Here is a 13,804-nt window from a genome sequence, read left to right as displayed (position 1 = left end):
AAACGCTCGATCGTTATTGATCACTAGTTTTAGAAATAAAAGCTAAAGAAGAAGTAAGAAAAAAAAGGATGGCGGATTCAAGGGAGAGGATTAAACAGTGCCTGACCAGAAGAGAGGGTGGGAAGATGAAATATGAGGGATGAAAGATGACAAACTGACCTCCAAATTGAACTCGTTGCTTGTGTAACGTCCGTTAAGCTCAGAGCAGGTGAGTCTGAACCTTCTATCACTCAGGGTGGCGGGTCGCCAGTTCTTGTAGCGCACCTGTCTCAGTGCCTGCTCATAGTGGGCCATGGAGTCCACACCTTGTAACACACAGAGAAAATGTTATACAAACTGCATGTTGGTGTCATATGTCATGACAGCAGTCCACTGAGTGAATTTAAGGTGGGAAATCATGATGTCTGCCGACCACAGAGCATTAGTGCCACACACCACATGTAGCCTACAATTATGTGACAGCTCTGCCTACCATATATTGAAATTCCAGAGGTGGAGTTGGTGGCATCCAGGTGTTTTCCCAACAAAGCGTTGTGATGAATCTCCAGACTCTCTCTCTCAGGATTCAGTTCCTCTCCAATTACCAGGATGTCACAGTAGTCCAGGTTATGCATCACCTCCATCACACCTGGCCTGTGGACTGTGTGCATGGAAACGTGCAAGATAAATTCAAAATGATAAAAAACTAAATATGCAGTACACAAAGCTGTAACACATTTACTGTAATGTTAATTGAAACATTACTACAAAGCCGGTATGACATAAGAGCATCCTAACAGCCCAGTGCAGCTCTCCACTCACATCCACTGAAGCTGTCCCCCTTCATTACGGTGCTGGTGATGTGAAGCTCTTTGAAGGGTGCCACACCCAGCGGGCCCTGCAGGTCAATGGCAGGCCTGACGAGTCGATTAGATCCTGTAATTGTGATTCTCGGTTCACTGGGCGGCAGCACCATAACGACTGCCTTGATGTCTGGGATGGAAAGACACGTGTCCTCCCCGAAACACCTGACACACACAGAAGAAGAGAGGTTACAGGATGGGACAGTACCAGTGTTACTGCTTCACTGCTTATTTGTTTTAATTTAATTGCATCAGTGTTGCAGTGGTGTATTCATGTTTTTGTATAATTTCTTGTCACAAATAATGAGCATAAAATGTAAAAAGTACAGTTTTTGTTTGTGAGAAATACAGATTTTTAATATTCTAGATGAATAAATTTGGTTATAACCACAGATTATAAGATCTAATAACAACATGTGTTAAAGCCCCTCAGAATTTTCCTCTACAGGATTAAATATTCAAGACTAAATGAGCAGCAGCAGGTTAAGGTTTGTTAACATCCTTAGGTAATTTTTGTTTGGAGTTTAACACAAAACTGAGCTGAGCCGCTGCATCAGTGCAGATGTGCTTTGATCCGATTTGATTGACAATTGCTTGGCAACATTAGAAAAAAACGCCGACCATCCTGATTGGTGCATGGAAATATGTGACATAACCTTTTTCTAACTGAACCTGACCACTAATGAGCAGTAAGAAGAGCAAGGATAAAAACACAAAGTCATTTATGTCATGTAAAATAACCAAAACCTTTGGTGGTAAATGTTGTCATGTAGGACCTCATCGATCACATTAAGGGGCTGATTGAGAAAATAGGTATTCATGGTCTTTAATATATCCAGGGCTAAATAACAATCAAACTTAAATCAACATCTTTAGGTTTATTCATTAAGAGTTTAACTCTCAGAAACTCAGCTAGACACAGTATGTGTGGTTTCAGCAGATTTGATTGATCAAATGACCCTCCAAATGTCATCAGACTCTTATTCAAATGTTGATCCTGATTGGTGTATCACCCTTCTCTAACTGAGACATCAATAGATCAGTTCAAAACTCCACACATACATGCTAATTCAAAGTCTTTAGTTAATATTGTGGTTAATCTAAATATCACACACTCTTTCACAAGCTAAATATCACATAACTGAGATGAAAAAATATCAAGTTTGCAACAGGATTACATATTATTGTTTCTTTCTCAGTCACAGGCCGGGGATTGAACATATCTACGGAGAGTAAAGGCGGATCTATCTGTGTTTATCTCGCGGGGAGCTGTGAAGTGTTCAGAGTTAGACAGCTTCTGCCGCTGCTCCTTGAGCTCGTTTCACTTTATCGACCAGCACAAATCCAAGCTGATTTGACCTGCCTGTGTTTGCTGCTCAACAAGATGAACAGGCGGTGGATACGTGCGGAGACGGGAGCGGACACACTAAAGTGTACGCTGCTAGACATGAGAACAAGCACTCATGTACACTACACACACGCGCGCTCGCGTGAGGCATACAACTAAGCACATGCAAACTTGAGGAGAGTGAGGAAGAGTAAATAAGCTACTTTAAGTGTGAGGAGAAGCAGAGAGAGGTGCGCGCGCACACACACGCACTCAGTCACAGTAATCGAGCACTTTACAATAAGTGTGCAGCAGCTTATTGCTTCGAGGAGAAAATTCGGATAAAGACTGAGCTGTAACTGTAATTAAAAAATCAAAGTGCTTGTTTTTTACAAACTAGCCATTTACTATGCAGGTAAGAAATTAAAGAATTCATTAGTTAGTATATTTTTCAATCATAAATCAATCAGCAGTTAGCAATCAATCAAAGACACTGTTGCATAACAAGATACAGCAGTATTCAAATATAATGGCTCGGACAGACTAATCTTAATATTCAATTTCTCTCTCACTCCCATGTTAAAGGGGCTGTGGGTGTTGTTTGATTATACAAATTCACGTCTGGTTATATCATCATCAAGAGGAAAATAAATAATCCAATTATACCAGCAAAAGCATTTTATCTGGTCAGTTAGATTATTATTGCATATCTATTAGATTTCGTGTGTGTAGATGGAAATGTTGGCTTGATGGTGGCATTAGAGAAAATGTCAGCGGGGCGACAAAAAGATTAGGATTAATCCATGAAAATCCACAGCAAACATCAAGGAAATATAGTTATTTTCAAGACATGTTTTTGTGGAGCATAGTGTAGATTTATGTGAGAGTTTAGACAGACAGTTGTAAAGACATATCTGGGAAAAAGATGGACAAACAGACCGACTGACATCAATGTCCCTGGGACCCTGCGGCTATTGGGCAAAGTGGGCAAAGTCAATTCAATCAAGTCAAAGCAAATCAAATTAAATCCAGAGATGAATGTACAGACACACACACACAGAAAAAAAGACAGAAAACAAATGAAAGAAGACTAGCAATATGTTCTTTCCAATCACCAGAAAGTATAATGTCCTTAATGGCCAGTTGGTCTGTTTAGTGGTTTAATAGTTTTTACACTAATGATCCATCCTCTGCTATCTCACTGGGTGTCCTGTGGTTTAAAGAAAAGACAGACACCACACATCTAACAGAGCTTTTCCTTTCATGCTTTCACCACCACTCCTCTGGCTGTTTCTATACCATATGTGACTGTCAAATAGACTTACAGTAAGTTGACCAACTTGTTTCATGTATTATGTATGCAACAATTCCCATTCGTGCTCTACTGATAGTTTAGAGACCTCACACTTTATTCAACAAGCAGACAGCTCCCCTCAGACTTTAATACTTGCTACAGGTGTCGCCTTAGTCCTTTACCAAGATGTGAGTCATAAATAGCTCACAGCATCTGTTACAAACACCACAGAGGTAGAAATCAAACAACACAGACCCTCATGACACGTTAATTGTACAATCCTTCTGTACATTAAACAGATCCCTGTACTTCCCAACTGCCCAATGAATGCATGAAACAAAGGCGATGAATTGTCTGCACAAACACAAATATCCTATTTACTTAACCACTGTACAGCCTGTGTAATGAAAAACCACAGACACACCATGCACCAAGTCAAAGTAAATTTACAAATCAAGCCACAAGCACAAACAAGCAATATGCAACATTGCATTTTTCCCCTGGATAACAGTTAAAAATGTGTCGTCCAAATGTACAGTATGTGTACTCACTGCACTGTGGTGGTGATGTGTAGCCGTCGGAGGCCTGGTGTGGGGAACTGGCGAGAGTTGATGTAGGAGACCTTGGTTATGGCTGTGTTGATGCTGTCCACATCCTCTCCTTCAACCACCAGCACAGACTGGGCAGGGTTAAAATGGAACTGGACACACACACAAACACTATTTGTCCTCAAGGAAACAAAGAGATCTGGATTCATGTTGTTTATGTTCTAACTTGCCTTGATGAGGAAATAAATATACCAATGTAACCATCAGCCTGTACGGCTTAAAAGATGAACGCTGAATAAAACATGCTGTCTTATTTCTTCTTCTACAGAATCACTAAGGTTGTTAGCAGTTACAATACTACCAAACTAAGGCTGTGTGTGTAAGTGGCTAAGTGTTTAGTGTGTGTGTATGTGTGTGTGTATGTGTGTGTGTGTGTGTCTGTGTATGTATTGGCTCCATTTTTTCCACTCACCTTGATGTCCTTAGCTAGGCTTTCAAGGGAGTTAATATCAAGGCCTTCTTTACAGGCCTGCAAACAGGAGATAACCTTCTGGGTTTCAATGCGGCCTGGTCGGATTGTCAGACCTGACAGGCTGCCATGGAAATACTGGGTGAACCTCGGGGTCGCTACCTCACCACCTAACAGGGAAGGCAAGAAGAGGAGAAGAGAAGAGAAAAGAGGAGATAAGTGGGGTGAAAAAAGACAATGGGTTAGAAACAGATTGCATAAGGAGACAACAACATGTATAATGAATAGTTCCATGAGTAAAGCCCGTGAATTTGCTTCAGGAAAGGCTTACGAGACCCAGTGGCCAGCAAGCTATGAAGAATTTACTATTTATTTTTCACCACGTTTAGATCTGAGGTAAGAAAAGAAGCGTGTGAAACAATTGTGACACTATGTCTGACATGAAATAAATGTGATTTAATTGCCTTGATAATGACCATGTGTTTTCACAGTTGTCTACAGACGGTTCATATACAGATGGATAAACTCAGAGTTTTCATTGAACATATTTTAGGGTGTGAATGTTAAACTGATTCGTACAGATAATAAAAAGCGCTTTTTTGAAATACATGTGACTTTTAACTAAAAGCAGAAAAAAATGTCACTTATAGTTTACCATTATGCTATATAGCTTATAGTCACATCTGTGGATTTAGCTGTCTGTGTGCCTGCTGTACCCCCACATTAATATGCTGTGTGAGCAGGTGGCAACAACTGTGTAATTTTGTTGAATAAAGACAAAAAGCTACCTAAGAATAGGCGCAATATTATAGCAAATATCGTATGTACATTTCTATTTCTAACACCGACCACAACAGCAGATATTCTGACTCTTCTTGTCAGGATTTGAATTTGATACATGAGTTTGACAGGTGTAATGGTACTTGACCTGACATGCTCTGCAACTGCCACTGCAAGTGGGTAATACATCCTTTCATACGATATAAATGGAAGCTGTAGTGCAGGCCAACACATTGGCACAGCCGTTACATTTGTGCGAGTATCCACAGCACTGCAGACTGCGGCGTCAGCTCCATCACAAATTCACTCAAGCCCTGACATCTTCTTAAGAGGCCACTTCTTTCACACAAAGCACCAGATTTTCCTGCAGGACAGGTCAGCTCGGCCCCGTGGTGCAGTTTCACCACTTCTGATGAAGTGTGTCATTCCCGCAAAAATCATAAAGGTCCAAACCACTTAACACAAATTACTCCCAATGTGAGTCTTTCAAGGGTGGGTCAGCTGTGGCTTATACACTTTGACAAATTCTAGCACAAGGTGACATTCAGGTCAAGTCTTTTTAAAGCAATGCAAGTAACACCAGAGCTGAATGTATCTCAGTCTATAGTTATATTCCGTACTGTATTCATATACAAGTACAAATATGTGACAGTGAGCTGCTGCCAAACAGTCTGGTGTTTGATATTACACATGCACAGGTTCTTTAGATAGACTTTATTTGTGCTTTTACAACATAACTCAACCTTTTCTGTTGAAACTAAATTCTACAGTAAACTACACTAAAGACAATCCATGCAGTACAATTCTTTGAGGAATACTAAAAAATGCTATATATAATAATATATATTGTATCTTTGATTCCCTTCTATGTCTTCCCTTTCATTGTCTACTGAATATAATGTCTTCAATGTGAACTCAGTAATGTTGCTACTTGAGTTTACTGACTCACTGAACGCAGACTTGAGGTTCTCCTGGTGCACAGCCATTCTGTGCAGTGAAGCTCTGGGAATTGTAAACAGCAACGGCAGATGTTATTGTGAACAGCAGCTACCAGTCTGTCTGCACGGGCCTGGAGGCATCTACTCTCTCAGCTCTGTCAGTGTGAATCATACAAGGTCCTGTCACAGAGACTCTGACCAACCGAGTTCACCAAGCTGTGCAGCAGGAGACCTAAAATGTGTGTTATAAAAAGATATACAGATATTTCTGTCACCTTCTTTTATCAGAGCATCAATCCACTTTGTCACCGTGTTCATCTCCCTGAGCTGTGAGATACAGGAAAGACTGAGGCTGATGATGATGATGATGGTGATGAATGAGAGCACAGTGTTAGGATGTAGTCCATGTCCTAAAACCACCTGGACATACAGCATGTTATGCTGTAACCTTTAAAATGTATGAAGCTGGCATACCGGTGCTGTGCAGAAATCTAAACAACATTATAGTGTTATTATGTCGTTGAAGTGCAAGACAGCAGAGTTGCCACTGTAAATAGTGTTGACTTGTTATTCATACTTACAGCTGGTCAAATGTTAGTAAGTGACTAACAGAGGACTCTCATCAAATCAAGGCTGCGTCACACTGACAAGGAAAAACTTTTTATCTGCTACAAGAGTTCAAAAAGGTCAGACTTTTACTTCATGGAGAATATTTGACATCTAGATCACAACCGGAGGATATTATCACATTGCAGTATGTGGTAGCATACCGTCGAGTCAGTCGCTTTGTCAGTAACCAAGTGTTAAAATGCTGAAGTAGCATTTTAGTATAGCACTTCAATATAGCACTACATCACATACATATAACGAGATGTGGCCTCCTCTGGTAGCAACCATGAGGAACAATTTAATGTCTACATTTCTTTCAAGGATATTTGCTGCAATGTGTTTTTTTTGCAGATAAAATAAAAGATACATGTGGTTGGGAGGCTCTGGCAATTTCTCTTTTGGGCTCCCCCCACCTCCTGTCTGATGTCTGACTCATACTAAAATACGTACTAACATGGAATGAGAAAGACTTTTGGTTTTAATTACGATAACAAAAAAAAAATATTTGAAGTGTATTCATCAGAGATGCATTTACATTTTGTAGACACGTCTCCCTCTATGTCCACTGTGACATTGTGTACTTGTACGTGGCAGAATCACAAACCGCAAACTAAGACTGTCAACCATATTATAAGCCGATTATATTATATTCTTATTCTGCATTATTTTTGGCCATGCATCAGCAGCAGACATTAGCTCTGTGTTTTTCAGATGATGGTAGGTGTGCACAAGGGCACACTGCACTGTATGGCCGTCATCTCCCTTTCTCCCTAAAAATGTAGAACCACACATCATTGATTCTGACATTTACTCTCCATCATCTCTCTGAGAAATGCATTTTTGAAAGGTTTTAATCATGACAAGGTCTCTGATTGAGCGAATCAGGGAATAAATGCAAACTTGTATATTTGATTTCCCTGTGTCGTGTTTTTATAGATCCATTAAATGAATCTAGCGCATTAAAAAAAAGGAGAAGTTAGCATTGAGACATCCACACAACAGAGTGCTGGACCTTCACCTTAATATTTTCTTACTCATAAATACATTTACACACGCATATCATCAATTGTGAGGTCCTGATCTTTTTTTCTTTTTTAATGAAATCAGTGTGTTTAAGTTTTTATTTAAACATTTTAAGGATTGAATCTTTCAGAAAATGGCCCAAGGACTTGTGTGCTCCCACAACTGGATCCTGTTTAAACTTCTTCATGGCAGACATGGCTGCATTTCATTTAGGTGTCCCAGTTTCTTGGCTCTTGTAATGTACATGGCTGGTTTAGTGGCATTACTGGGACTGGGAATTAATATAACAAAAAATACTGTTTATTCTTGCAGCAGTGTACTAATATTTCAAATGTGATCACTGTTTGCCAAACGCATGCTAAAAAAGTAGCACATTGTGTTTCTACAACAGCTGCAAATGGCTTAAAAATATGTGATGGCATATGTTGATTGATGCATTCATTTCCGACATAAAATCACCCCACGCTCTTTTTGATGTCTTCCCCGTGCTTCCTGTTCTTTGATTAAGTATTTGTACACAGTGGGGTTGCTTTGAAAGTTCTCACCCACCTTTCTGCTGCAAATGAAATGTGATGGCAAACACAACATTTCCCATTCAAACTCAAGAACACCTCGCTGCTAGAGAAGACTGCTTAAAAAACAAACAAACAACCAAACCATTTTCTTGTTAACCTTGTATGGAGACAACACAGGGCTTGGTTTTTCTTTCAGGGCAGTGAAAGTACAGTGTGAACGCCTTTCGTTTCACATGTCTCATCATTATGTTGTTGATTGTGGGGAAAAGGGGATGGAGAAATGAGAGACTCTGAAAGGCAATCTTGCTCACTAATGGCCTGCAAAGTTATCAGTTGCGGCTTAGTGAAGCTTAAAGGAGCTTCATTGGGATGTAATAGCTGGCAAAGTTGTCCTCCATTCACTCTAGCTAATCCTTCCTTCAGGGCTTTCTCTCACAATCAGAGATTCATGGAAAGAGGCAGAAAGAGAAGAGAGGGCTGGATGAACCAAGGAAGAAAATGATGACGACAAAAAAGGAAAAAAAAAAAATGCAATCAGGCACGGGATGAAAAGAAATTTAAACAGCAACAGAAATACCATCAGGATTGAAGCTTTGGATGATGCTGGCGAGTGTAATGAGTGTTTTTTAGGAAAGCTGCAGAACGGATCACTACGTCTCTTTCTGCTCTCCTGTAAAGCACTTTTGTATAATTATTCAACTCATAAACATGGCAGCAGGGGTAGCTCTTAGTCATTCCAATGTGATCACCACTCGCTCTCATTCCCTGCCTCTGGAGGTGACACGCAGAATTTCCTGTTTGATATCCACTCCGCTCATGCTTTTCCATTTCAAAGAGGAAAAACTAGCAGCCCTGGGGTATAAATCTTAATCTCTTTATTTATCTTAACAGTCAGTCTCCTGCTTCCTCGCTCTCTCTTTTTGTGCTTCAAATGTAATTTGAATTTTATTTTTGTTGTACCTCTTAGTTAATGCATTTTCTCTGTGTTTACCACATGTCATCATCTTTTCAGGCTGCTCCTCCGGGCATATAAAAAGAACTGCAGCTTTTTGACCACTGCACCTGCAGACTGTGGACTGATTATTTCGCCTCTTGAAACTCCATTAATTGTCCAACTTTGCAAAAATTACATCACACTTTAGTCAGTGCACTAAATGCTAGACATGTTCTGAAGTGTGTATAAGTAATCTTTTCCTTTTGAGAACCGCACAGTTTCTGAGCAAAATACTTGAGTAGGCTTTGCTTGAAAAGCTTTGCAGCCTCTGTTTCAGTGGTACAAATGTACTTTATTCTGTAAAAATAAATGAAATCTACTTTTTCATATTTAAACAAAACCTCTCCTGAGAACACATTTAAAAACAGATAAAGGAAACACATGCACATACAGGTGACAAATGAAAGGAGAAGAAAAAAAGTGTCTTGGTAAAGAACAGATAACAACCTCATCTTCCTGTATTCCCTTATTTTGTGTTTTTTTTCCTCGTTATTTATTTGGTTTTACAACAAGCATTTACAATACTACAAGAGTTGTAACTGTCAGTATGCAGTCATAAACCATTTAGATAATGAAGTGATAAAGATTTTCTCCCGTACTGATGTAACTTTGCCCATAGGAACTGATTTTCTAATTTTATGTGCAGCTAATAAATAAATGCCCTAATCTGGGGCTGAAAAGGCTGCGGCATATGAAACAGATGATATCACAGCTGTAAACAATCCCAACAACACCATGTTAATTGCACTTGCATCCTATTTCAGCTTCATGCATTACATTAAAGCTACTGTATGTTTTTTAGACAATGAACATGCATGCACTGACCTTGCCAGCAGGCACCCACAGTCAGCTGCGTATCAATCTTTGAGGTGTGGATCGGCCAGTCATCCGTCACCAGGTAGGGTTCATAGGTCACACCATCCACAAAGAGTGTCACTGCAGGAAATTCTACGTTGATCACATAATAGTGCCATTCCTTGTCACAGATCTGCGAAGAGGAGAGAACAGTTATCATATTATTATACAGCACTTTCTGCTATGTGACCGCTTATTATGTTTTTAAACAAGAAAATATCGCTGGTTTGTACAAACACAAAATTAGGACAGCCTTATAGAATATATTACTTCGCCAACTACATTTGGTTTTTCAGGGTCTTATTTAGGTTAGGAGCATTTTCCTGCAAAGGATTATAAGGCTGCGGTAATGAAGATGATGATATTTACTCCAATCATGCAGCCGAAACTAAAGGCACATCTTTGAATGCTCCCCGCCTCTCTACCCTCAGTGAAATAGATGCAACAAATTCCGCTCCTCATCCTTGGATCATTTGCTCCCTGTCGTCAGATAGATGCCGTCTAATGAGCTGTTCATTAAAGGCAGACGATGAGTGACAAACACGGCTGCAGAGGACCCGTGCTCCACGTAATTTATATCTACCATGGCAAACACTCTTTGATCATTTGGATAACTTCTAAGGACCCATCCTGTTCTCCCTCCTTCCCCCACCTCTGTACCCACCACTGTACCCACCACACACACACACACACACACACACACACACACACACACACACACTTTTTCGCAACCAGGGCAATAATGTCAAAACATATTCACTGTTTTTGCTTACATGGCTTTAGGGCTCCACCTAAGGATCATTTTTATTATTGATGATCCTGCAGATTATTTTCTCGATTAATCAATCAATTGCCTTATCTATAAAATGTCAGAAAATAGTGAAAAATTTCCCAGAGCCCGACATGACAGTGTCTGTTTTGTCCAAACAACTGTCAAAAACCCATATATTCAGTTTACTGTCATTTATGACAAAAAAGCAGAGATTCGAGAAGCTGGAACTATTGACTTTTTTTTTGCATTTTTGCTTGAAAAAATTACTGAAATAATGGAACAATTTTGACAATTAATTTTCTGTTGACTGACTAATTTTTCAGCTCTTCAAGGCTTTTGCCCTGAAACGTTTGATTAGAGTGAAGCACAGTTGAGTAATAACTTGAGGTTTGAATTAAAGTCCAGTTAGTCCAGAGGCTTTTGAAAAGCAGGTTTAGAGCAGAATTGGAATTTTGTTTTGAATTGCCTGCAGGTGTGAGTGTGAGAGAAAATGTGTTTATGTGTTATGCTGTGGCCACATTATGAATGGAAGGAATAGATTCTCATGTTTGCAAAATTTCAAAATATGCAAGTTAATTTTTTTCTGGCGGCGGAAACAAGTTGAGAACACAAAGTTGACGGTAACATCTCCTTCACACTGACATGGCAAACTTGTTGGTGAATAGTTGCTACAGATCCTGTAATTAAGGGGCAACATTATCATTCATCTCGAGTTGTGTTTCTGTCCACCTGGCGAACGTAAGTCCAACATCCTCTCAGCTCTGTGGGAAATTTCTACATCTTTAGAACCAGCCAGCCAATGTGTGCCAATGGACAATGTATGAACGTTCCTTGCACCCAGAGCAAACTGCGACCTGTCATGTTACAGTAGGTTTTAGGTGTTATATGATGTAAAAATGCTAAATAGAAATGTTGCTTTCCCCTATTTTACTGGCTCAAAGGATGAATGACACATACAACACTGCACGGGGTCCTGAAAGCAACAACACTGTTCTTAATCTGGATCACCGTGAGATGTGAAAAACATCCATACATCAACTTAAACCACTTAAACTGTGAGTGTATTTACTTTTAAAGTGATACTCTCAGGTAGGTAGAAAGAAGTCTTAAAGGATTTATAAATCCTCCCATTATCCTTTCTCTTGTTCTGGCTGTAGCATCTGTTTTTCTGTAATCAGTCTTGTGTGAAGGATTCGGATGAATTAACAGCAAATGGTTTATTTGCACTGAAGAGAAGAATATATACTGATTTGAGATGCACGGAGAAAAACAGCAGGAAAGAAAACAACATTCAGAAGGATTTTGATTTGTTAGATTTCTTTCTAAGGCTCACACACACACACACACACACACACACACACACACACACGCACACGCACACGCACACGCACACGCACACAAACACACACACACACACACACACTGGTAGTTTATTCAAGCTGTGATATGAACTAATGGGGTTGAGACCTGTGCTGGAGCTACCAGGAATCTCCAGGGATGTTTGATTTAGAACGTACAGTCTCACTCTTTATGAGTGTGAAAAGACAAAAATTCCCACAGGATATCCCAGATACCCCTCCTGCACACACCTCTCAACAGATACTGGGAAAAAAAACCCAGTGACTGTGGTTTCTATGACTTCGCTTCCTTATATGACCACGAGTAGATCTGAGCCTCATCATTCAAAACTATACTTCTGCACCACTGTACTGCTTCATGTACTGTACACAGATTGAAATATCCCAGGATGCCATGCATGTGTTATTGACAATGACAGTGTGTTTCAGTTTCATCAGCTCACATTCAGGATTTGTAAGTGTACTTGACTAGACAGGCAGAATGAATTGCCACTTTCGTTTAGCAGCTGGGTGGCTGACTGCCAGCAGAGGTGAGTGCAGAGTTACATTTCTCCACAACTGCTCTGTTTGTGTTGGTGACTGTCTCCCCTTACAGTGCAGTTAGTAGTCCCAATGCGCTAATCATGTGGAGCCTATAAAAGAATGACCATATAGTTCAATGCTATAATGCAATAATAGCTGCATTATGTAAAGGCCTTTTAATGATAAAATAAATATTCTTTACCTCTTTGTAATATACCTGCCAATCTCTCTCTTGCTCGTCCCCTTTCGCTCTCTTCCTCACTTTCATCTTACCTCATTACTCCACTCTGCCCCTTCTCCAACTGCTTAACAGTGGAAAATATAAAACTGTGCTGGTTTATTTATTACGATCAGATAATTCTAATGTTCCTGACCTCTCCCTGTCAAAACACAACATCAGTTCACACCCCCAGCCCTACAGGGCCTTTTTGGGGCAAGATCAGAAGAGTTTGGACATGCAAATTTATCAGAAGTCTCTTTCAATTTCATTTTTTCAGCATCCTCTGAACTTAAAATAGACACGGAAAAAATAGAATTAGAGGCATTTAACCTTTTCGTTGCTGGACTTTGACATTAGTTACAGCTGTGTTGGTTAAGCATGACATTTAATCTGCTACCTTGTTGGGGTACAATGTACAACGATGCTGCCAGAGCTACAAAAGAAATTGTTAGTATCATGTGTGAAACAAGACAGGTGTTTACATCCGTGTTAGCACCCCGGGGTGGGGGTGGGGGTGTACCTACAGCTTAATGCTAACACTTTCATGAAGCACAATCACAATGCAAATGTGCAGACGTTTATGAGTACACTATTTACCATGTTCATTATCCTAGTTCAGTGGTTTAGCATGCTAACACTAGCACTAAACACAACATACATGTGAGGCTGATGGGACTATCATTGATTTAGCAGGTATTTGGTGTGAGATAAACTTCAGGAGGTGGACATGAATTATCA

The 13,804-nt window shown here is 39.9% G+C and overlaps 1 protein-coding gene across 1 annotated transcript in view; it reads right to left on the bottom strand.

Annotated features, from left to right (window-relative positions):
• The window catches only part of clstn2a (calsyntenin 2a), a 141,824-nt gene that overhangs the window by 4,069 nt on the left and 123,951 nt on the right, over positions 1 to 13,804 (bottom strand). Inside the window, exons 10-15 of the mRNA XM_023428084.2 lie at positions 10,165 to 10,327; positions 4,484 to 4,650; positions 4,015 to 4,163; positions 802 to 1,007; positions 473 to 640; positions 160 to 305 (exon numbers count right to left, since the gene is read on the bottom strand). Of these exons, the coding sequence (XP_023283852.1) occupies positions 160 to 305; positions 473 to 640; positions 802 to 1,007; positions 4,015 to 4,163; positions 4,484 to 4,650; positions 10,165 to 10,327 (999 nt within the window). The remainder of the gene's footprint in view (positions 1 to 159; positions 306 to 472; positions 641 to 801; positions 1,008 to 4,014; positions 4,164 to 4,483; positions 4,651 to 10,164; positions 10,328 to 13,804) is intronic.

The sequence above is a fragment of the Seriola lalandi genome, unplaced genomic scaffold (genome assembly GCF_002814215.2).
Source record: "Seriola lalandi dorsalis isolate HSWRI2012SDOR001 ecotype SW California unplaced genomic scaffold, Sedor1 jcf7180002054866, whole genome shotgun sequence".
Lineage (NCBI taxonomy): Eukaryota > Metazoa > Chordata > Actinopteri > Carangiformes > Carangidae > Seriola > Seriola lalandi.
This window is presented reverse-complemented; position numbering and strand designations above follow the sequence as displayed.